This window comes from Heterodontus francisci, chromosome 26 (assembly GCF_036365525.1).
Source record: "Heterodontus francisci isolate sHetFra1 chromosome 26, sHetFra1.hap1, whole genome shotgun sequence".
NCBI classification, from domain to species: domain Eukaryota; kingdom Metazoa; phylum Chordata; class Chondrichthyes; order Heterodontiformes; family Heterodontidae; genus Heterodontus; species Heterodontus francisci.
This window is the reverse complement of record NC_090396.1, coordinates 60,428,089-60,453,435: the sequence shown is the minus strand read 5'-3', so window position 1 is coordinate 60,453,435 and position 25,347 is coordinate 60,428,089. Positions and strand designations below refer to the sequence as shown.

At 40.5% G+C, this 25,347-nt stretch overlaps 1 protein-coding gene across 1 annotated transcript in view; it reads right to left on the bottom strand.

Moving 5' to 3' along the window:
• Positions 1–25,347, bottom strand: part of LOC137384384 (dynein axonemal heavy chain 17-like) — a 1,056,876-nt gene that overhangs the window by 554,912 nt on the left and 476,617 nt on the right. Inside the window, exons 35-36 of the mRNA XM_068058353.1 lie at positions 23,861–24,021; positions 5,639–5,795 (exon numbers count right to left, since the gene is read on the bottom strand). Coding sequence (XP_067914454.1) covers positions 5,639–5,795; positions 23,861–24,021 — 318 coding nt within the window. The remainder of the gene's footprint in view (positions 1–5,638; positions 5,796–23,860; positions 24,022–25,347) is intronic.

Genomic DNA, 25,347 nt, shown 5'->3' with positions numbered 1-25,347 from the left:
TTAAACTAGCTTGTCAGGGATATGGGAACCTAAGGGGTAGCTCAAATTGGAAGGAAGGAAAGCTGGTAACAGGTTGAAAAGTAACATTAGAAGGCAGGCGAAACAAAGGCGAGCATTAACTAGGCTTAAAATGCAGAATAATGTCAAGAAGATAAGGTTAAGGACATTCTACCTGAATGCACGCAGCATTTGCAACATGGTAGATGATTTAAAGGTCCAAATAGAGGTAAACGGGTATGATCTAATTGCCATTACGGAAATGTGGCTGCAGGGTGACCAAGACAGGGAACTGAATATTCAAGGATATTCGACATTTAGGAAGGACAGGCAAAAAGGAAAAGGAGGTGGTGTTGCGCTGCTAATATGGGATGGGATCAGTACATTGATATGGGAGGATCTCCGATGGCAAGAACAGAATGTGGAATCTGTTTGGGTGAAGCTAAGTAACAGCAAGGGACAGCAAACATTGGTAGAAGTTATTTATAGCCCACCAAACAGTAGTGGTAGTGTGGGGCATGGTATTAATCAGATTAGAGAAGCATGTAGCATGGGTAATACAGTATCATGGGTGATTTCAATCTGCACACAGACTGGGTAATCCTAATGAGCACTAATGCTGTGGAGGATGAGTTTCTGGAGTGTGTTAGGGAAGGTTTTCTAGAGCAGTGTGTTGGGAAATCACCCACAGAACAGGCGATTTTAGATCTAGTATTATGTAACGAGAAAGGGCTAACTAATAATCTTATTGTAAAAGTACCTTTAAGGACGAGTGACCATAATATGATAGAATTTTACATTATGTTTGAAATTGAGGTAGTTCAATCTGAAGCCAGGGTGTTAAATTTGAACAAAGGAAATTATGAAGGTATGAGGGGCAAATTGGCTGAGATGGATTGGGAAAATACATTAAAAGGCATGACAGGCAATGGATAGTCTTTAAAGAAATATTACATAGTTTACAGCAACTATACATTCCTTCCTGGCACAAAATCCCCAAAAGTGAAGGCAGTCAACCGTGGATAACAAACAAAATTAAGGATTGTATAAGATTAAAAGAAAAGGCCTATAATGTTGCCAGAAATAGTAGTAAACCTAAGGATTGGGAGGATTTTAGAATACACCAAAGGAGGATGAAGAAACTGATAAAGAAAGGGAGACTAGAATATGAATGTAAACTAGCAAAAAACATAAAAATGGACTGTTACAGCTTCTTCAGTACGTGAAAAGGAAACATTTGGCTAAGACAAATGTGGGTCCATTACAGGCAGAGTCAGAATTTACAATGGGGGACAGAGAAATGGCAGAGAAGCTAAATGATTACTTTGTGTCTGTCTTCACTGAGGAAGATACAAGAAATCTCCCAGAACTAGAGATCCTGGGAGAATGAGGAATTGAAGGAAATTAGTATTAGTAAGAAGATCGTATTGGAGAAATTAATGGGGCTTAAGATTGATAAATCCCCGGGGCCTGATATTCTACATCCCAGAGTGTTGAAAGAGGTTGCTATGGAGAGAGTGGATCATCTTCCAAAATTCTATAGATTCTGCAATGGTTCCTGCAGATTGGAAGGTAGCAAATGTCACCCCACTATTTAAGAAGGGAGGGAGAGAGAAAACAGGGAATTACAGACTGGTTAGCCTTATATCAGTCATTGGGAAAATGCTAGAATCTATTCTAAAGGATGTGATAAATGGACACTTGGAAAATAATGATCTGATTGGGCATTGTCAACATGGATTTATGAATGGGGAATCATATTTGATGAACCTGTTGGAGTTTTTTCAGGATGTTACAAACAGATTTGATAAAGGGGAGTCGGTGGACGTACTATACTTGAATTTTCAGAAGGCTTTAGATAAAGTCCCCCCACAAGAGGTAGGTTAGCAAAATTAAAGCACATGGGAGAGGAGGTAATATACTGGCAAGAATTAAGGACTGGTTAACAGGCAGAAGGCAGAGAGTAGGAATAAACGGGTCATTCTTGCGTTGGCAGGCTGTGGTTAGCGGGGTACCGCAGGGAACAGTGCTTGGGCCCCAGCTGTTCACAATATTTGGATGTGGGGACCAAATGTAATATTTCCAAGCTCGCAGATGAATCAAAACTCAGTGGGAATGTGTGTTGTGATGAAGATGCAAAGCAGCTTCAAGGGGATTTGGACAGATTTAGTGAATGGGCAAGAATGTGGCAGATGAAATATAATGTGGGAAAATGTGAGGTTATCCACTTTGGTAGGAGGAAAAGATGTGCAGAGTATTTCTTAAAAAGTAAGAGATTAGTAGGTGTAGATATACAAAAGGACCTGGGCGTCCTTGTCAATAAGTCACTGAAAGCTGACATGCAGGTGCAGCAAGCAATTAAAAAGGCTAATGATATGTTCGCCTTTATTGCAAGAGGATTTGAATACAGGAGTAGTGAAGTCTTGCTTCAGTTGTATAGAACCTTGGTTAGACTGCACTTGAGGTACTGTGTGCAGTTTTGGTCCCCTTAAGTTAGGAAGGAAATTATTGCCATCGAGGGAGTGCACCGATGGTTCTCCAGACCTGTTCCCGGGATAACGAGACTGTCCCATGAAGAGAGATAGGGAAAACTGGGCCTGTATTCTCTAGGGTTTCGAAGAATGAGAGGTGATCTCATTGAAACCTACAAAATACTTAAAGGGATAGATAGGGTAGATGCAGGTAAGATGTTTCCCCTGGTTGGGAAGTCTAGAACCAGGGGACACAATTTCAAAATAAGGGGGAAGCCACTTAGGACAGAAATGAGGAGAAATCTCTTTACTCAGAGGGTTCTGAATCTTTGGAATTCTCTACCCCAGAGGGCTGTGGAAGCTCAGTCATTAAGTATGTTTAAAGCAGAGATTGACAGATTTCTAAACACCAATAACATAAAGGCATATAAGGATAGTGTGGGGAAAAAGGCATTGAAGTGGATGATCAGCCATGATCTTATTGAATGGCAGAGCAGGCTCAATGGGCTGAATGACCTACTCCTGCTCCTATGTTCTTATTTTGCTATGTTCCTAAAGAAAAGGTTGGCGACCCCTCCCCTATGGTCTCTAATATGGGAAGAAATTACAAAGCACTATGAGAAATAAGAATTAATCAGGATTAGTTCGCACAGATTTCTAAAATGCATGTCATGTTTCATCAATCTTATCGAACTCTAAACAAATAATAGTTAACGAAATTCAGTGGGTAGTATTGATTTGGATTTTCAAAAAGTATTTAATAAGGTACCGCATAATAGAGTTATAACAAAGATAATGATCAATGGGGGAAGTTATAGAGTCATAGAGTTATACAGCACAGAAACAGACCCTTCGGCCCATCGTGTCTGTGCCAGCCATCTAGCACCCAACTATTCTAATCCCATATTCCTGCACTTGGCCCGTAGCCTTGTTTGCTATGGTGTTTCAAGTGCTCATCTAAATACTTAATAAACGTTGGGAAGGTTCCTGACTCCACCACCTCTTCAGGCAGTGTGTTCCAGATTCCAACCATCCGCTGGATGAAAATTATTTTCCTCAAATCCCCTCTAAACCTCCTGCCCCTTACCCTAAATCTATGCCCCCTGGTTGGTAAAAGGTACGGAGATATTTGGAGTCCCAAAAGCATAGGGATAAAAGTAAGGTAAAAAGAAAGCTGTTTGGACTAATCAATGTAGTGATTGGTGTCCACTGAAGTCTGTTTTAGGTCACTTTTTAGTATATACATATAAATGATCTGAACTTGCTGAGAGAGCAATTTCCAAATGTATTAATTGGGGGATATAGTAAATTGTGACAACTTTTGTGAAAGACTGCTAGGAGACTTGGGTAGGCTAATAAAATGTGCATAGGTGGTGGATGTTTAAATAAGAAAAATGTGAGATAATACATCTTGAAAACTAGAATAAGTAAAGTAAAAATACATAAAAGGTAGGTTTTTAAATAAAGTATAGGAGGAGTGGGATCTTGGTATACAGATACACAGTAGTACAAATAGCTAAATGAATAAAATGGCAAATGAGTTCCTTGGTTTTGCATCTTGTTACAACCAAGGCAAGAGGAGTGCACTGTTTATTCTAGCCCCATTTCTCCACAGGTCACAACATATATTTAAATGTTCCCACTTACCAATATGGTCAATCATATACTCTCTTTTTCCCAGAATAAAGCACACCAACCAGGTATCTTTAATAAACAACAAAATTATCAGTTTGTTATAAAACAAGTCTTAACCAGTAATAAAGTAAAGCATAAACACACATATTGAAATATAAAAGCTCCTTTTTTACCTTAGCCCCTCACACACACACATACACACACCAGTTAACTGGAAAAATAAAATGGATTTTTGTTTAGAGCTCAGTTACAAAAAGAAAGACAAAAAAAAACACACTTAGGCTGAATACGTGCTCATTCTTGAAGAAATAAGAGAAAACATGGAAAGATGTCTATAGACAGCTGTCACTGGGATCTTCCTAGAGCAGTTCTTTCCAGACGATGTTGAAGATTGGTTTGGGTAGGTTTTCCAAGAAACGCAGCTAAAGGTTTCAGATAGGCCTTTCAGCAGAAATGCGGCAACAGGGGTTTTAATTCCCACACATTCGATACACAGGGTTTCTTCAAATACAGGAGGAAAGAGGAGACTGAAACACTGGATATGCAGAGTTTCTTTCCAAGAGAGAGAAAAAGATGAGCTGGGTTTCCTTGGCAGGCAAAAACCAATTATATTTTCTAACAATTGAAAGTGAAACCAAAAACATTCCACAAGCCATGCCTCCTGACCTCTATAAATTTTGACCTGTCACTTCTCTGTAAACATCTTCTCCCAGTCAAAACATCAAGCTCCCTGCTGGTATTTTAACTGAAAACAGGTGCCTTCCAGTAAGGGCTTGTTAACAAGCCAAGTCCAGGAAGCCTTCTGGTGACCTCTTTTTAAAAAAACACAAAGTTCAGCATCTCTTCAAGCTTCCAGATGAATCAATGTCCATAATTCAACTATAAGTCCTTAAAAACATATTTTACAAAAAATAGAAGCATTCTCGTAACAATCTAAACATACAAAATACATAAGCAAGGTGGTAATGTTGAATTTACAAGACCTCAGATAGGCCACAGTTTATGGTATTGTGCAGAATTTTGGGACTCCTTGATAGGAAGGTCATGAAAGCAACGAAAAGGTTTCAGCATAGATTCTCTAGGATGTTACCAGGGATGAGGAGTTGTAGTTACAGGCAGACTTGAGAAGTTAGTTTACTTTTCACGAGAAGTGAGAAGGTTAACAAGTGACATAATAAATTGTTTTCACTGTCCAGAAAGAAAATAAAAAGAGGACTTAAATTTACAATAATCACAAGAAGAACTAAAAAGGAGGTTGAATATATAATTTTTGCACAATGCATAGCTAGAATGTAGAATTCTTTGCCTCAATTTTTTAAGCAAAATCCATATATTCTTTTAGAAGGGAATTAGATAGTTGTATGAATTACAGGAAAATTAAAATCTATTGAGATCAAGCAGGAAAATGGGATTAAACTAGATGTTCACACAGAGAAAAAAACAATGGCACACAAATGATTGGTTAAATGGCTCCTTTCTTTGTTGTAATATTCTCTCATTGTACGAAATTGCAAGCAAACTCATATCTTTCTTACTTTATAGTCCATTTGTTCTGAGCAGTTGAAAACATACACCATGATGCCTAAAGCTCTCCCCAAATCTTTGGTGGTCTCTGTTTTTCCTGTTCCCGCAGGACCTGCTGGTGCACCACCCATAATCAGATGCAGTGATTGTGTTAATGTAATATAGCACCTGAACAGAAAAAAGTTTTTAAGTAGAATGAATTTGGTTTTCAACCAAAAAATTGACCGTTACTATATGATAATCTTATTCTGAGGTTGATATGCAAACAATTACAGGTAAAACTGAGTCAGTTCTATTGAGCAGAATCATCATACCGAATTTGTTCCAGCAGTGAGGTGGTATTCTGATAATGTGTGTTGTATAGGCCTCTTCAATATGCGAGAATAATTCACATTTAATTGCACACCAATGAAAAAAATATTGATATACTATAAATATGGAGTTATATTGGCAATTGCAATAAATGTTAGCCTTTTAGAGACTGCCAAAGAAAATCCTCTTTTTCATGTTGACCTCTTTGTAGGCCAACAACACAATAACATAGCAAGCAATCAGGATAACTGATGTCAATATTCAAAAGCTTTGCTGCTGAAGCCTGCCATGACTGCATCCCAAAGCCTTCACATCAGCAGTGGGTTTAACTTGAGACGTATTACTTATATTCTGTGCAATTTAGGCATCAACTAAAGAAACGACTCCAACTACTACATCCATATTATATTACAATGCAGACACCAGGTGCAGTATGACATCACTCATATGTATATATCCGGGTGGTAAGATTCTCCCACACTACCCAGAGCATGTTGAATTGCTTTGTGCAAGGAGGCAAATGTTCTACTCCAGAAGGTCAGTTGGTGAAGGATAGAACTAGATCCAGTCTTTACACACATTGATATCTGTTTACAGAGTTATACATTACAAGCATACACCTCCTAACCAAACAACCACCGTTTTAGTCTGTGTCTATTTATAGGGGCACAAGTGAATCCCCAGTTAATGCCCACCACCTGCATACAACTAAACACAAGTAAAATACAATTAATAGATTCCCTTCTCATTCTTTAAACAGAACCTAGAATTAATATTATGAAAGCTGAACTTTGTAGTATGGTTATGTTTTTAAAAAAAACTGTGATCTTTAATGCAGTGTAAAATGGACATTCGGATGAAACATGTGATCTCAAAAAAACTGCTCAGAGACAAACCAGGGGTCTTAGTTACCATGAGAACAAGGAACCCAGATGAAAACAGGGCACAAGGTGAAATGTTAACTCTGTTTCTCTCTCCACAGTTGCTGCCAGACCTGCTTAGTATTTCGAGCACTTTGTTTTTATTTCAGATTTCCAGCATCCACTGTATTTTGCTTTTATTTTATTACGCCTAAAGGACAGTGGGTTTCACTCTCCCAGACAGTCAGATTGTAAACAGGGAGCCAAGAGCTCTAAAATGCAGATTTGAATTGCAATTTTTAACACCTAGAAACAAAGGACTGCCCAGCTGGTTTTGCTGTGGTCAGACTTATGGGGCTGAAATTTACAGAACCCCCGACATTGGGGGTTGTGGCAGGGTGGAGGGGGCAGACAATGCCTCCGGGTGAGGGCTGCCAGGCACCCCAACGCTGGGAGGGCCCAGCCCGATATTGCTGGCAGCAGTGAGTCCTCATGGCGACCCCCTTGCCATTCGGCGACGGGAGCACCATTAACATATGTAAATAAATTTAAATCACTGAATTAATTACCTTAACGGTCCCGCCATCTGTCCCGGTGCGATCTTGGTGCCGCTGGCCGGCATTCCCGTGCCTTCGGTTCCCGTTTGAGGAACCGAGGCTGAACATTGGTGGAGAGTGGGGAAGAGGTACGTTTCTCAGTGCTGGGGCGGGGGGGGTGGGGTGGGGTGGTGGGGGTAGCGAGGTCAAAGAAATATCATTGGTGTAGGGGATGGGGGGGGACGTTATAGTTTAAAATTTATGCACTTTGGGAGGAGAAGGTCAGGTGGACAAGGTAAGTGTTTTGGGGGGAGAGGGCAAGTAATTAGTTCTATGGTCATTGCAGGGGTGGGACAGGGGCAAAATAAATGTTTTTAATTTTTTTTATTCAATGTCTCTTTAAATTTTTTAATTCAACAATAAGGTTCAAAAATGGAGTCAGTGCCTGCACAAAGGCAGCGGACGCCATTGTCGGGGACGGACAGCCCGCCCCCTCCACGTCATTGGTGGGGGGGGGGGGTGGTGGCCAGAGCAGCCCGCCCCGACTATTTAAATAAGCAGCTCCACAACATGAGGCCCACACAGATGGGCTGCCATTGTTTTCACTCACTGCCGATTTTGGCGGCGGGAGTATAAATTTCAGCCCATGGTCCCTGAGGATTGTAAAGGGTAAGCTATTATTGACTTATGTGCTGAATAAATTTCACAATCTTTCCTAAATCTGGAGGCTGAAAGGAAGAAATAAAGACCAGTAGTCAGTTGGGCAGCCTAAAGAGAGAAAGAGAGAGAGACAGCTGCTCTCAGATTACCGATACAGGAAAAGGCTGCTAAGATTTGAACCCGATTCAAAAGCTTGAGGTTTGCAGAGGAGAAAAAACTAATGAGGTCACCAGAGATTGCTTTATTAATGAAAGTCCAGTCAAATGTGCTAAGAAGAAGTGAGCAAAGAGGACATGAGGTTTGAGAAGGACACTGGGAGATCCAATCCATTGCAGCTGAGAGGAGTTTGGGACTTCAGGATACCTTTTTCAGTGAGAACACTGAGTAATGTATAAATGTGGAGTGGGGCTTTTGAGTGTGTTAACAAGTTAATGGGAAATACCTTTCTCTGTAATTCAGTGTATTGGCTATGTTACAGCCACGTGATGTGATGTGCATGGTTCCCACCATTCAACTCCCCACCTGACGGCAGCAAGTGCATTTGTATTAAGACTGCAGCTCCTTTGTGTTTCATTTTTCAAATAAACAGACAGCGACAGGTTTTCTTGTAGGTTTTTAAAAACAGAAAGTCAATAGTTTATTGATCACTATGCCTTAGCCCGAAATTGTCGCAACCTCATTCACTTGCACACACACACACACAAAAAGAAACAGACAGAGGAGGGAAAGAAGTAGGTGAGTTTCTTGTGGGGGAGAAGGGTTATGATAAATATGTTGAATTCTCTTGCGACTCAAAGTCCAGATAGTTGCAGACCTGTAGATTTCACTCTTGATTGAAGGCTCTCTTGAAGTTGGTGGGTCACTTCTAGCTCTCTCTCTCTGTTGTATGATGTAGATGTTGTATTTTTTCCAGCAGGGCATGTGCTTTCTGGCTTTCTGGAATGCCAGCGGTTACAAGTAGCTTCACCTTCTGGGTCAGTCTCTCTCTCTCTCTTTCTGGCTGTCTTTCTAAAAGGTAAAACTGTCACTTCACACCGCATGTTTGGAGACACTCTGGTTTCTTTCACATAGTGATCGCACAGTGGCCCAGGATTTTGCTACTTTACATCTCCTTAGTTTTAGAAGAAGACATTCAATTCTGGAATGTTTCTATGATAGGTGTGAGATTGGTTTCATTATCACCTTTGGCTATAAAGATTTGTTCTTTGTTTTTATCAGGCTATTTGAATACACAAAAGGTTAATTCCATTTGCTTCGGTGGCCATAGATACCATAGAAAAGTTACGGCACTGAAGGAGGCCATTCAGCCATCGTGTCTGTGCTGGCTAAAAAAAACTAGCTGTCCAATCTAATCCCACCTTCCAGTACCTGGTCCGTAGCCTTGCATGTTACAGCACTTCAGGTGCATGTCCAGGTCACTTCACACCTCATGTGTTAAGAGAGTTGAGGGTTTCTGCCTCCACCACCGATCCGAACAGTGAATTCCAGACACCCAGCAATCTCTAAGTGAAAAATATTTTCCTCATGTCCCCTCTAATCCTTCCACCAATCACCTTAAATCTGTGCCCCCAGGCAATTGACCTCTCCGCTAGGAGAAACAGGTCCTTCCTGCCTACTCTATCTAGGTCCCTCATAATTTTGTACACCTCAATTAAGTCACCCCTTAGCCTCCTCTGTTCTAAGGAAAACAACCCTAGCCTATCCAATCTTTCCTCATAGCTGCAACTTTCAAGCCTTGGCAACATTCTTCTAAATCTCCTCTGTACTCTCTCCAGAGCAATTATTCCTTCCTGTAATGAGGTGACCAGAACTGTATGCAATACTCCAGCTGTGGCCTAACCAGCATTTTGTACAGTTCCAGCATTACATCCCTGCTTTTGTATTCTATACCTTGGCCAATAACGGAAAGCATTCCATATGCCTTCTTCACCACTTTATCTACCTGTCCTGCCACCTTCAGGGTCCTGTGGACATGCATTCCAAGGTCTCTCACTTCTTCAACCCCTCTCAATATCCTCCCGTTTATTGTGTATTTCCTTGCTTTGTTTGCCCTCTCCAAGTGCATTAGCTCACACTTCTCCAAAATGAATTACATTTGCCACTTTTCCGCTCAATTAACCAAACCATTGATATCATTCTGGAGTCTACAGCTATCCTCTTCACTATCTACTACACGGCCAATTTTTGTGTCATCTGCAAATTTCCCAATCATGCGTCCGACATTTAAGTCCAAATCAATAATATATACCACAAACAGCAAGGGACCTAACACTGTCGATCACCACTGGAAACTGCTTTCCATTCGCAAAAACATCCGTCGACTACCACCCTTCGTTTCCAATCACTGAGTCAATTTTGGATTCAACTTGCCACACTCCCCTGTATCCCATAAGCTTTAATTTTTCTGGCCAGTTTGCCATGTGGGACCTTGTCAAATGCCTTACTAAAATTATGTCGGCCCACATCCACTGCACTACCCTCATCAATCCTCCTTGTTGCTTCCTCAAAAAATTCAATCAAGTTAGTAAGACATTACCTTCCCCGTAATTCCTTTGTTCAAAAAGGGAGGGAGACAGAAAGCAGTAAACTACAGGCCAGTTAGCTTAACATCTGTCTTAGGGAAAATGTTAGAAGCTATTATTAATGAAGTTATAGCAGGGCATTTAGAAAAGCTCAAGGTTATCATACAGAGTCAACATGGTTTTGTGAAAGGGAAATCATGTTTAACCAATTTATTTGAATTCTTTGAGGGAGTTACATGTGCTGTGGATAAAGGGGAACCGGTGGATGTATTGTACTTAGATTTCCAGAAGGCATTTCATAAGGTGCCACATCAAAGGTTATTGCAGGAAATAAAAGCTCATGGTGTAGGGGGTAACATATTGGCATGGATAGAAGATTGGCTAGCTAACAGGAAACAAAGAGTAGGCATAAATAGGTCACTTTCTGGTTGGCAAGATGTAATGAGTTGTGTGCCACAGGGATCTGTGCTGAGGCCTCAATTTTTACAATTTATATAAATGACTTAGATGAAGAGACTGAAGGTATGGTTGCTAAATTTGCTGATGACACAAAGATAGGTAGGAAAGTAAGTTATGAAGAGGACATAAGGAGGCTACAAAGGGATATAGATAGGTTAAGTGAGTGGGCAAAGACCTGGCAAATGGAGTATAATGTGGGAAAGTGTGAAATTGTCCATTATGGCAGGAAGAATAACAAAGAAGCACATTATCTTAATGGTGAGAGATTGCAGAGCTCTGAGATACAGAGGGATCTGGGTGTCCTAGTGCATGAATCTCAAAAGGTTAGTAGGAAGGTACAGCACTAATTAGGAAAACTAATGGAATGTTATCATTTATCGCAAGGGGAATTGAATACAAAAGTAGGGAGGTTATGTTTCAGCTCTACAGGGCATTGGTGAGACCATATCTGGAGTACTGTGTACAGTACTGGTCTCCTTATTGATGGAAGGATATAAAACGTTGGAGGCTGTACAGAGAAAGTTTACTAGACTAATACCTGGAATGGGTGGGCTGTCTTATGAGGAAAGATTGGACAGGCTAGGTTTGTATCCACTGGAATTTAGAAGAGTAAGAGGCAACTTAATTGAAACATAAGATCTGAGGGATCTTGACAGGGTGGATGTGGAAAGGATGTTTCCCCTTGTGGGAGAATCTAGAACTAGGGGTCACTGTTTAAAAATAGGGGGTCGCCCAATTAAGACAGGCGGCACAGTGGTGCAGTGGTTAGCACTGCAGCCTTACAGCTCCAGCGGCCCGGGTTCGATTCTGGGTACTACCTGTGCGGAGTTTGCAAGTTCTCCCTGTGACCGCGTGAGTTTTCGCAGTGTGCTCCGGTTTCCTCCCACAGTCAAAGACTTGCAGGTTGATAGGTAAATTGGCCATTATAAATTGCCCCTAGTATAGGTAGGTTAGGGGAATTGAGGGAAGGTGGGGATGTGAGAGCGTAATGGGATTAATATAGGATTAGTATAGGGTGGTTGATGGTCGGCACAGACTCGGTGGGCCAAAGGGCCTCTTTCAGTGCTGTATCTCTAAATAAATAAAGACAGAGATGAGGAGAAATTTTTTCTCTCAGAGGGTCGTGAGTCTTTGGAATTCTCTTCCTCAATAGGTGGTGGAAGCAGAGTCTTTGAATATTTTTAAGGTAGAGGTAGACAGATTCTTGATAAGCAAGGGGGTGAAAGGTTATCGGGGGCAGGTGGAAATGTGGAGTAATCTGTTCAGCCATGAACTTATTGAATGGTGGAGCAGGCTCGAAGGGCCGAGTGACCTACTCCTAATTCGTATGTCCCTTAACAAATCCATGCTGACTATCCCTGATTAATCCGTGCCATTCTAAGTGGCAGTTTATCCTGTCTCTCAGAATTGATTCTAATAATTTACCCACTACCGATGTCAGACTGACCAGCCTGTAATTATTTGGCCTACCCCTCGCACCCTTTTTAAACAATAGTACAATGTTCGCAAACCTCCAATCCTCTGGTACCTTGTCTGTATCTAGTGAGGATTTGCTGATGATCCTCAGAGCATCTACTATTTCCACCCTGGCTTCTTTTAACAGCCTGCGATACAATCCATCCAGCCCTGGCGATTTATCCACTTTCAAGGATGTCAGACCCTCTCGTACTTCCTCTCTCATTATGCTTATCGTATCTAATATTTCACACTCTTTTACTATAATGTTTGCATCACCCCTCTCCTTTGTGAAGAAAGAGACAAAAAACTCATTAAGAACCTTGCCCACATCTTCTGCATCCAAGCACAACTTCCCCTGTACATCTCTGATAGGCCCTACTCTTTCCTTAGTTATCCTCTTGCTCTTAATGTACTGATAAAACATCTGTGGGTTTTCCTTGATTTTACCTGCCAATAATTTTTCATATCTCTCTTTGCTTACCTAATTTCCTTTTTTACTTCACCCCTGCACTTTCTATACTCCTCTCGGCTTTCTACAGGATTAAGTTTTTTGTGACCGTCATAAGCTTTATTTTTCGTCTTAATCTTACCCTGTATGCTTCTAAATAACCAGGGGGCTCTAGATTTGGCAGTACCACCCTTTATCTTTGTGGGGACATGTCTACACTGTGCCTGTAGAATCTCGCTTTTGAATGCCTCCCACTGGTTTGCCACTGATTTTCCTTCAAGTAGCTGTATCCAGTCCACTTTCGCCAGATCACCTTTCAGCTTCGTAAAATTTGCCTTCCCCCAATTTAGAACTTTTACTCTTCTTTAGCTTTGTCCTTTTCCATGATTATGTTAAAACTAACTGTGCTCGTCAGTATCTCCAAAATGGCCACCCACTGCTACTTCATTCACCCACCCAGCTTCATTATCTAAGACTAAATCTAGAATTGCGCCCCCTCTCATTGGGCTTGTTACGTGCTGGCTAAAAAAGTTCTCTTGAATGCAATTCAAGAATGTTGTGCCCTCTGTGCCCTTCACACAGTTTATATCCCAGTTGATATTAAGGTAGTTGAAATGCCAACTATTATTACCTTATAGTTTCTGCACTCTAAAATTTGCCTTATTTGTTCTTCTATCTCCCTCTCACTATTTGGGGGTCAATAGTACACTCGTAGGGCTGAATTTTAACGGCCCCTCGACGCCGTGGGTTGTGGCGCAGGGGTCGGTAAAATTCTGCGGGGAGAGTTCCGCCTCGATTCGCGACGTCGAGGCCCACCCCCACCCCCCACCCCGCCGCTAGGCAGCAGGCCCTTTATCTCCGTATTAAAATGGACTCTAATGAAATGTAAATTAATTTACCTGCAGGTGACGGCCATCCCACACCGATTTTATGGCCTCCATTCGGCCTACACGTGCCTTCGGAACTCTGTACGGAGTTCCGAGGTGAGAACCTGGTTGGGATGGGGGAGGAACTAAATTTTCAGGGCTGGAGGGGTGGAGGAGCGGAGAAAACACTTTTGATTGGATGTGGGGAAGTGGGAAGGGGTTGAAGGACAAAAGATTGAAGGTTGGTGGGGGGAGGAAGTTCAGGTATTTGAAAAAGCCAATTCGGGCAATGGAATGATTATTGGGGGGTTGGGGAGGGGCCTGCATCATAAAATTGTTTTATTGAATAAAATGTAACAATGGTACAACTTTAAATATTAAAATTTTGCTGAAGGGCTTAAAGCTCTTGAAAAATGGCAGCAGCGCCTGCATGGTGGGTCGGATGCCGTTGCCGGGGACGCAGTGGCCGCCCCCTCTACGTCGTCGGGCCGGCCGTTCTGCCCCCTCTTTTTAATTGAGCCCCCGCACGTAATATCATGGGGGCTCAGGGACGGTGATCCGCATGGAATGCGAACTGTAGCGCACTCGTAAAATTCAGCCCCTAGTAGTGTGGCTGCCCCTTTTTTATTACTGAGCTCAACCCATATGGCCTCATTGGATGATTCATTTAGAATATCATCCCTCCTCACAGCTGTTATTGATGCCTTAACCAATAATGCTACACCCACTTCCTTTTTTATTCCCCTCTCTATCCAGCCTGAAAACTCTATATCCAGGGATGTTGAGCTGCCATTCTTGCCCCTCTTTAAGCCAAGTTTCTGTTATAGCAATGATATTGTGTTGCCATGTGTCTATCTGTGCCCTCAGTTCATCGGTTTTATTGCTATAATCCTTGCATTTAAATAAATACCTTTTAACACTGTCAAATTCCTGTGATGCATACTTTTTCATCTTTGCTTCTTCTGTCTTTCAAAGTCACTCACTGATTTACTGCCTCCTGTTCCCTGCCCTGAAATTGTCCTATCTGAAGCTGCCTTCAGGTTCCCACCCCCCTGCCAAACTAGTTTAAACCATCCCCAACAGCACTAGCATTTTGGACCATTGTTCTCTTTTTCAAAAATATAGGTTCATTTTTTAAAGACAAAGTCCGTTTTTTCACAACTCTTCAGAGTTACTCTGTGAATGTTATATCATCACACCTCCAATGTATGTGACAGCTACTAAGTACAGTTTATTTCATGTTGATTTTTAGTTTAGTTGTTTTAGCAAATGTCCTAAAACAAGAAATCTTGTTGTGTAATTCTTTAATCAGTCTGGGAACTTCTTATCTCTTGTTTTAAAGTTAGCAGTCTCTACTGAGGTCATAACAATATCTACAACCAAAATTTCAAGATAAATTAAATCAAAAACCTCCAGCCTTATATTGTGAGACACCCCTTCTCTTGGACCCCTAAAATTTCTTCCTACATGCATTTCTTTTTGTAAAGCAATCAGATAGTTGATGACTTGTATCTACCCATTTAATTTTAGAGATTTCCTTTCTCTCCAGCATTTACTTCAAGCCAACAAGGTCAATCTGTAACATTTTCTCACTCACACTTTTCATAGAGTATACATTATCCCAAAATGAATGATTACCTACATAATATTCACTGGGTATACTATCTTCAGTACATCCATTGTACAGACTTACATGTAAAATATTTGACAAATAGAATTCCATATCACTGTCTCCACAACAACAGGCGTTTCCGCAGTCATAGTACTTTTATCGACACTTTTTTTAAGGTTAGAAACTAAAGGACAACATTTCCAATTTTCACTGATAAGAAATATTATGAAGCCAGCTGCATTAGAATTCCCATCAAGATTAGCATGTGAAGCATCACTAAAAATGATTAGTTTCTTGTTCTTTGGGTCACCTAAGGATGGGAACTCAAGTATGCATTTCTCCAGTGTTAATGTTTTAATGTTTTATTTGCCCTCAAAACATACTCGACTTTCAGGTGTTTCATCATAGTATTTAACTCCAATACATCAAAACTAACATCTGGTCTAGTTTGAGTGCACAACCAGTTCAACTGACCAATCAAGCTTCATAATTGCTATGTTTCTTCTTTAGATGTAACATCATCTTTCAGTGCTGACCTAGTATGATTAACTGGGATGGGGGTAAAAATCTCTAAATAGAATTGTTGATTTAAAGTTATTCCAGACCTACTCGGCTTAATATTTAAACCAAAATATTTAAAAGCGCCACAAGATCGATTCCCAATCTGAAATCTTACTCTAATCTTAAGAATAACACATTTCTCAAATTCTGCAGTACCACCCCATAAGAAATCATCAACATGCATCTTGAAGATTCGTGGAGGTTTTCCTTTATGTTACCAATAAAATATTGCGGGATCTGCTTTCGGTTGAACACAACCTATTTTAAGCAAAACAGATCTCACTGTAAAATACCACACCCTGGAAGCATCATTCAGGCCATAGGCACACTTGTTTAGTTTCCATAGTTTTCCTTCTGCATCTGCTGCCTTCTTAGGCAGTTTCAGAAACACTTCTGTCTGAAAAGTAGCACCCTGCAGAAATTTGGCTTTGATGTTGATTGATCTACACTCCCAAGAATATGTGGCCAAAAGGGCTAAAATTATTTTCAAAATTACTTTTCAGCTGCAGGAGAGTACGCTCTAACATCTGTATCACCTAGATGCTCTTCAAAACCCCGAGCAAATAGCCTCACTTTTGTCTTATAAGTCCCATCTGCGAGGATTTTTTCAGTGCAAATTCACCTCTGTGACAAAGCTGGTTGCCCCATATCTGGTATCTCAGAATAAACTCCAAACTCTCTCGTACTATCTAATTCCCTTTGTTTTGCCTCTCTTGTTACTTTAACCTCACGTTTATTGGCAGCTACCAAAGCTTCACGATCATGAGGCCTTCTGCTTCTCGTCTGTTCTGGATCTATTCTGTGGCCTTTATTTCATTATATAATCTGTTCAGGCCAAGGCCTCTACTTGTTTTTCTATGTCTTTCAGCACTCTATCAGAGGGTCTTTCTCTGGTACCTGATCATTTTCTGACACAAGAGTCACATCCAGACCCACTAACAGTGCTTGCACTGTGCTTTCTTAATCTCAATTCTTTCACCCCATTCTGATAGTTTAATGACCTTGCTTCAAGGCCATCATCCTGAACATTCAACTCATTCAACCAATATTTAAACTTGTCAGTAGCTTTTCCTATGCATCCCACAATTGTTGCATCCCCCCCGCACTCCCTCCCCCGCCCCTCCCCAACTCCCAGTCACTCGACTCTTCTGGAATATATGCCACTTGAATACCCACGCTGGGTAATTGGCCTTTGGATGTTAGAGCTCTGTCCTATGTGTCATGATCTCACACATTACCACTATCCAGCCCTTGATCCACAATATTCTGCTCCTCAGGATCTTCATAACAAAATAAGCACTTGAGGTACAAGGTGTCTCGTTTACTTCTATCAGCTGTTCAGAGTCTGAGATTTTAAAATAAATTCTGACTAATTGTGAGGAATGAACGTTAAGAGTTTGATTGCGATGTTTGATATGTACTGTCTTACCATCATGACCTAGTACCTTGCCAGGGTCTTCCCATTTCCTATAACCCTTTCTTTTATAATACACCAAATTTCCTGAATTAAATGTTATACCTTTTATCTTTATGATGCCTCAAAGCTCTCCAAGTATTCTCAGAGACCTCAGTCTTGATGAATGTCGGTCTCCCTGCATGTAAAACATTCAAATGTACAGAAAAAATGGAACGAATTGCAGACCCTTCCAGAGCAGGAGGACTATCATGCAGCATAGAAGCCAATTTGAGATTTTGCCCACAGACTAAGTGACACTATATCCTCCAACCATTTGAAGTGAATTCATTGCGGAATGGCCCATGCAGGGCAGTTGTCAACTTGCAGTCTGGTTGATAAGCTAAAATTTTATGAAGCATTGCATCAATCACCACAAGACTCCTTTCAGAGAGTCCATTGCTGATAGGACTTTCAGATGTGGTATTCATGACCATGATGTTCATGTTTTAACACATGTCTTTAAACTCATCTCTGGCAAATTCCTCTTATCAGGCAGAAACTTCACAGGTGGCCAGGTCTGGTCTCCATCCATTCTCCATGATTTTGTCTATTATAAGTAACCCTCTTTTCCTTACTAGGTATTATTGTAGAAAAACTAAATCTGGTCGCCAGGTCGACAAAACATAGAATGAAAATATTCTTCTGCCTTTGTGCCATACTTTCAGATCCATGGAAACTAACTCTTTAAAGTCACGTGCCATTGGAAAGCTTACAACAGGATGGAGCAACATCCTCCGATACCTTTTAAAGATTCCCCACTTCTCACTAATTTCCTATTAGCCTCGTACACTCTTCATCAACCACATGTGCATCTTTTAGCAGGATTTTTAACTTTTGACCAGTCGGGTGAGAAAATTGTCCATGTAACTTTAAAACAATTTGCTACTATTCTCCCTGATCCTTATCACCTGATGCCATTAATACTTGTCTAATAATCTGATGAGAAACATCCTGTTTACCTCAGGAGATTCAATATTGTCTTGACTAAGTAAACTAAAGATCCATTGACTTTCCAAAAATAATTACCTTATCATGCTTCATTTTTTATTATTTATTTAGAGATACAGCACTGAAATAGGCCCTTCGGCCCACCGAGTCTGTGCTGACCATCAACCACCCATTTATACTAATCCTACATTAATCCCATATTCCTACCACATCCCCAATTCCCCTACCACCTACCTATACTAGGGGCAATTTATAATGGCCAATTTACCTATCAACCTGCAAGTCTTTGGCTGTGGGAGGAAACCGGAGCACCCGACGAAAACCCACGCGGTCACAGGGAGAACTTGCAAACTCCGCACAGGCAGTACCCAGAATCGAACCTGGGTCGCTGGAGCTGTGAGGCTGCGGGGTTCATGTCAAGTTTAATTTGTGCCTTTTTCATAGGTTTACTCAACAACCTAGGTATCTCACTAGAGACTACATCTGTACTTATAAAATGGCTTACTCCAGCTATTTTACATGGATTGTCTTCAGTGACCTCAATGTTGTCATCACCAAACCTAAAGCAAGTAGTGCTAAGTATATTCCTTAAGTATATTCCTTAACCTTGCATCAATCCTCACTACTTAATGAACAAAAGTAACATTTTAACCAATCTATTCCAGATACTGTTGAAGTGTAAGCAGTATCCAGCACTGCCGTTAAAGCAGTCCACAAGTAACACATTCATCACAGTACTAAAACTCTTTGTGACCAGAATAATTTGTTTGATTGCATCATTATCGTCATCCACTTCCTGAGAATTCTCTTCATAATGTATAATTTCAAGGATCCTGTCTCTCCGCTTTGGGCAGTTCACTGCATAATGACACTTTGAGTCAGACCTGAAGCAACTATTTACTGTTCCTTAGGCATTCCTAGGATTCATTTGGCTATTATTGCTCTTCAATTGTAACAGCCAGATTGTTAAAGATGCTTTCATCCTCATTCTGTCTGTCTTTAATCTTTCCACTGCCTGCGTCCAGTGTCTAGACCATCTCCAAATCTGGCAATCATTGAGTCCTCTATTCTTTGTGTCTCATTTGTTCCACGAAGGCTGAAGGAATTGACTGTTTCCCGAGGAATTTTTTCAAGGCAGCAGACATCTGATCCAACAGGGTCTCCCTCTCTGAGAACCGAACACCAATTAGAACCTGGAGTTTGCCCATATGAAACACTTTAGCACAATCCAGCAATTTAAACACACATACTGATCCAGGGATCCCTAAATTGAATTTTATCAATCTTTTATACAATCTGTTGAGGTCCATGATATATTCCTCCATGGAATGGCCATCTAAAATTTGTCAAGGTCTGACCATGCCTCACAGGCATTTAACAGGGAAAATGTGAAGTTGTTCACTTTGGCAGGAAGAATAAAAAAGCAGAGTATTACTTAAATGGAGAATGAATGCAGAATTCCAAGGTGCATAGGGATCTAGATGTTATAATGCATGAGTCACAAAAAGTTAGTATGCAGGTAAAGCAAGTAATAAAGAAGGCTAATGGAATGCTATCTTTTATTACAAGAGGAATTGAAAATAAAAGTAAGGATGTTATGCTTCAGTTATGCAGGGCATTGGTGAGACCACATCTCGAATAATATGTGCAGTTTTGGTCTCCTTATTTAAGGAAGGATGTGAATGCATTGAAGGCGGTTCAGAGGAGGTTTACTAGATTGATAACTGGAATGAGTGGGTTGTCTGATGAGGAAAGGTTGGACAGACTGGGCTTGTTTTCACTGGAGTTTAGAAGAATGAGGGGAGACTTGATTGAAGTATATAAGATCCTGAACAGTCTTGACAAAGTGGATGTGGAAAGGATGTTTCCTTTTGTGGAGGAGTCCAGAACTAGGGGGCACTGTTTTAAAATTCAGGGTCACCTTTTTAGGACAGAGATGAGGAGAAATTTTTTTCTCTCAGAGGGTTGTGCGACTTTGGAACACTCTGCCTCAGAATGGGGTGGAGGCGGGGTCATTGAATATTTTTAAGGCGGAGGAAGATAGATTCTTGTTAGGCAAGGGAATCAAAGGTTATCGCGGGTAGTTGGGAATGTGAAATTCAAGACACAAACAGATCAGCCATGATCTTACTGAATGGCGGGGCAGGCACTAGGGGCCAAATGGCCTACTTCTGCTCCTAATTCGTATGTTCGTAACAGATCATCTTTCTTGTAAATTTCATCCAAGAACTCTTTTAAGAAGGTCAAAACCTTTATAACTATCCAACTGACAAACATTCAGTTCACAAAATGCTTAACTTCTAATTTTACTTCTTGTCGGAAGAGACAACACCGAGGCCATAATAAAAACAAGAAATGCTGGAAATACTCAGCAGGTCTGGCAGCATTTGTGGGAAGAGAAGCAAAGTTAACATTTCAGGTCAGTGAAGGGTCACTGACCTGAAACATTAACTCTGCTTCTCTCTCCACAGATGCTGCCAGACCTGCTGAGTATTTGCAGCATTTCTTGTTTTTATTTCAGATTTCCAGCATCTGCAGTATTTTGTTTTTATTACATCAAGGGCATACCTTGTTTTCTCTTTGTCAGGGATATCTACTTCATTCTTTCACTGGTTATATGCTTCAAACTCCGAGAACATTGGAGAGTAATCATAACCCAAGAATTTACACTTGCTTTCTGCCATTTTCCACAATGGCCACTAGGACTGTAATTTTCTGCCAGATTTTTTTTTTTCTTAGCGTCCAACCTTCACCTTTGGTAACCATTCTTTGCTACCATGTTCTACTACAGAAGGCCAGTTGGTGAAGGCTAGAACTGGAGCCAATCTTTACATACTTTTATATATATTTACAGAGTTACACATTATGAGCATACATCTCCTAACCTAACAACCGACAGTTTTAGTCTGTGTCTATTTATAGTGGGTTCAAATGAATCCACAGTTAATGCTCACCATCTGCATATAATTAAACACAAGTAATATACAATTAACAGCAATTGAGTGTTCAGTACTAAATCATTATGCAATATCTTGTGTGAGGAGGTAAGTCACCACACCTTCCTCGATTCTATTTGAATCAAGTCCACAAAGGTTCCAATACAATCACTTTGAAGCATTTACCAGGCTTGTCTTTTGCCCTGTTTCACATGACTCATAACCAATCATCATCGACATTACGATTACTCCATCCTCAACAGTGGTTGGTGTTTCATCTCTGAGGAACATCACTATCAACAAAGACCATTATGATTTTTACATTTGAAGTTCCCACCATAATCTTGAAATATCTTCTAATTCCAGCACTAATTCTCTTTCGATACTTAGTGGAGTTTTGTTCAATTTCTGGTGCTTTAGCTGTACCTTATAAGCAGTAATATCACATTTTGAGTTCCAGAGCTCATCAGATTGGCATGAAGAAAACCGTGAGTACTTTATCATTAACTACCTCTTTGTCTTTACAAAGATAAACATGCAGGAAAATTCCTCATGTGGGATGGGGGGAATTGGAATAGCCCTGCAGACCAGACAACTACCTATATAGCCTTTCTAAGGTCTTTGGCAGAAGACACTCTAGGTGCATCCCAAAACTGGTGAAGGACTGCTCATGGAAGTTTCTCCCCAACTTCTCAACCTTTAGTCACCCTGGCAAAGATAAGTCTGTTCAGAGATAGCCATGTAGTTGGGCCAGAAGAAGAAAGAATTTCATTTGTGTCTTTTCATGTCCCAAAACGTTTCACAGCCAATTAATTACATTAATCAATGCACTTAGCAGGCAAACACAACAACCAACATGCAGAGAGCAAGATACCATAGAAAGCAATCAGGTGACTAAGTAAACTGTTTTGATGGTGTTGGTTGTGGGATGAAGGTTGGGTAAGACATGGAGAACTCCATGTCTTTGAAACTGTGTGATTGGGTTACTTTATAACAACCTGAACAGGAGGTGAATTTCCAATCCCTCATTTCCAATCACTATCATTATTTTTACAGCTTGTTTTTATGGTTCTGCAATTACTTGGTCTGTAAAGCAGAATTGCATTCTCTGTTGGAACAATTTGAACTTGGATAGGATACCAAAGGCTTTCCAGTTCATGCTGGGAAAATTGGTATCCATGTTCCTGCTATTCTTGTGATTCAAAACTTGCTTTAAGAACTTGGCTCTGTACTGCTTCCCTTTTAAAAAAGTTACCTTCATTAGACTGGCTACTTTGACTGACATCTGCAGCTTATCTGTATTTCTCGTTTCCAGCACTCTCATCTATCTGCTTATACAACTGTGCAATAGGCATTTCAAGTGTTTTTAAAGAGTTTGTTTATGCAGCCATTCAAAGGCCAATTCTTCATGGTTGAGTGGTTTTATGAGTTCTTTTTAAACTGCGACTGAGTGAATGAAAGCCCTTCACACTGGAGTGATTTAAAGGGGTTTCTTTTTATAGCGTTAGCTGCGAGATGCGTGAATGGAGGATTGCCACGCTTTTCACTATTGGATGCCTCTCATAATGGCGCAGACCTGATCAGCATTTGGCAGCCTTTGAAAATAATCAGCCTGAGATAGGGATTGGGTTTACCCTGTTTTTTACTTTTACTGAGCAATGAAAAAATCAGCTTTGCAAGCACCTCAAAGCTTTTTTCAATAGGATTCCTGACTCACCCAATCGCAGTGATTGATTTGCATTCTGTCGTTCTGTGCGCTGTCTTCTACAGCTGAGGTAAATGTTTTCTTCTTTCCCCTGTTTTGGCCAGTATTTTTTGAACTTTCTCTTTCCAGTGGCTGTGGAAAAGTGTTTTCAGAGCTGCTTACCCTGTGGTCTTCAAATCAAGATTCTGGATTCTCACCACCGCTGCCACCATGTAATGAGAAGCTTTTTATGTTGTCTGATTCAACATAAATGAGATGCGTGGAGTCCAGGTGGTTAAAGATCTCGAACAGGTTTATTAATAGCTAATTATTATATACAGCACAGAGCTAACTATTTACAGAAACTGCCCCTTGGTGTTACAGTTGCAGAATGAGACTGGAAAGTAGTCATATGACTACATCCTGGTACTTGCCTCATTAGCATACTATGATCTTAAAGGCAATCACACAACATCTTGCAGCAATGAAACACGCCCTCTGCCATGTGATCTTCTGAGTCTCCATGCTCAGTCCTTCCCCTGTCACTATCCATGTGAGAAGATTCCTGACTACTGCATCTTTGACAATAAATTCTTGTATGTTCAAGTAATGTCTTGTTCACTGGCCTCCAACTGGGTCTCCAGGCCTTGGGAGAATCCTTGAAGTTAGGACAATGTCCTTCAGCATGTGCCACACCTGGAGAATTAAGCAACTTTAAAGAACTCCACAATGGCCAAACACTTCTACAATAGGAGCAAGAGCCAGCAGAAATCAATCAATAACTAACCTGAAAGTCATTGATAATCCCTTTAAATAGTACTAGTCTGGGGTCCTCACTGATTCTGAAATATCCTCCTGTGCAAAGGTGTTTGCAATACCCTAAAAGAAGACAATGAACATTTCAATTTTCCATACCTATCTGTAAGTGGAGTAATAACCAATCGAGGAGTGTTGCCTAGATATTCATAAGAATATCTGAACTGCGCATCGCAAATATTAGCAAAACAGTGCTGTTTCTCTTCATCCCAGCGATGTCTTAGCTGAGACTGCCAAGTAAATGCTTGGATATTCTCTACCTGCAATAAAAAAAAATCATCAGTATTATTGAACAGTTTTCTTTATGCATTCAGAAATTGAATTCATTAATGAATAAACAAATTCAGCATGAACTGATCTAGCTAGTGTAAAGGTCTCAACTTATTATGTGCTGATACACAAAATTAGGACTCATAGGATTGGGGGTAATGTGTTAGCATGGATTGAGGATTAGTTCACGGACAGGAAACAGTAAGAATAATTTTCATTTTCAGATTGTCAGTCTGTAACTGGTGGAGTACTGCAAGGATCAGTGCTTAGGCCTCAGCTATTAACAATTTATATCAATGATTTAGATGAAAGGACTGAGTTTAATGTATTAAAGTTTGCTGATGATACAAAGTTAAGCAAGAAAGTAAGCTGTGATGAGGACACAAAGAGGCTGCAAAGGGATATAGACAAGTTAAGTAAGTGGGCAAGAACATAGCAGGTAGAATATAATGTGGAAAAATGTGAAGGTTTTCTCTTTAATAGGAATAATAGAAATTCAAATTTTTTAAGGGGTAAGAGACTGAGAAATGTTGGTATTCAGCAGGATTAGGAAAGTAAATGCTATGTTAGCCTTTGTGACAAAGGGATTGGAGTATAAGAGTAAAGAAGTTGTAGAAGCTTGTCTCTTCTTTTCTTACAGAATAATTCCCGATTATGTTTTGGAAGCTATCATTGTACATTACTCAAGTATAATTTTATCAAGCTATGCTTAAAGCAGTTATAAAACCCATTCGTCGCCAAAAAAGAATGCTGTGGCATCATGGTATGATACAGCACAGAAGGAAGCCATTTGGCCTATTGTGTCTGTTTAGTCCCACTTCCCTGCTCTTTCACCAATGCCCTGTAATTTCCTTTTGAAAGTTACTATTTAATCTGCTTCAACCACCTTTTCAGGCAGGGCATTCCAGATCAAAACAAAACATGTTTCCTCATGTCACTGCTAGTTCTTTTGCCAATCATTCTAATTCAGTCTTCTTTAGTTACTGACCCTTCTGCCACTGGAAGCAGTTTCTGCTTATTTACTCTGTCAAAACTATTTATGATTTTGAACAACTCTATCAAATCTCTTCTTAACCTTCTCTGCTCTAAAGAGAACAACTCCACCTTTTCCAGCCTCTCCATATTACTGGAAACTCTCATCCCTGGTACCATTCTAGTAAATCTCTGTTTCACCTTCTTAAAGGCCTTGACTTCCTTCCTCAAGCGTGGTGCCCAGAACTGAACACAATACTGCAGCTGAGGCATAACCAGTGTTTTATAAAAGTTTAACATAATTTCCTTGCTTTTGTACTCTATGCCTCTATTAATAAAACCAA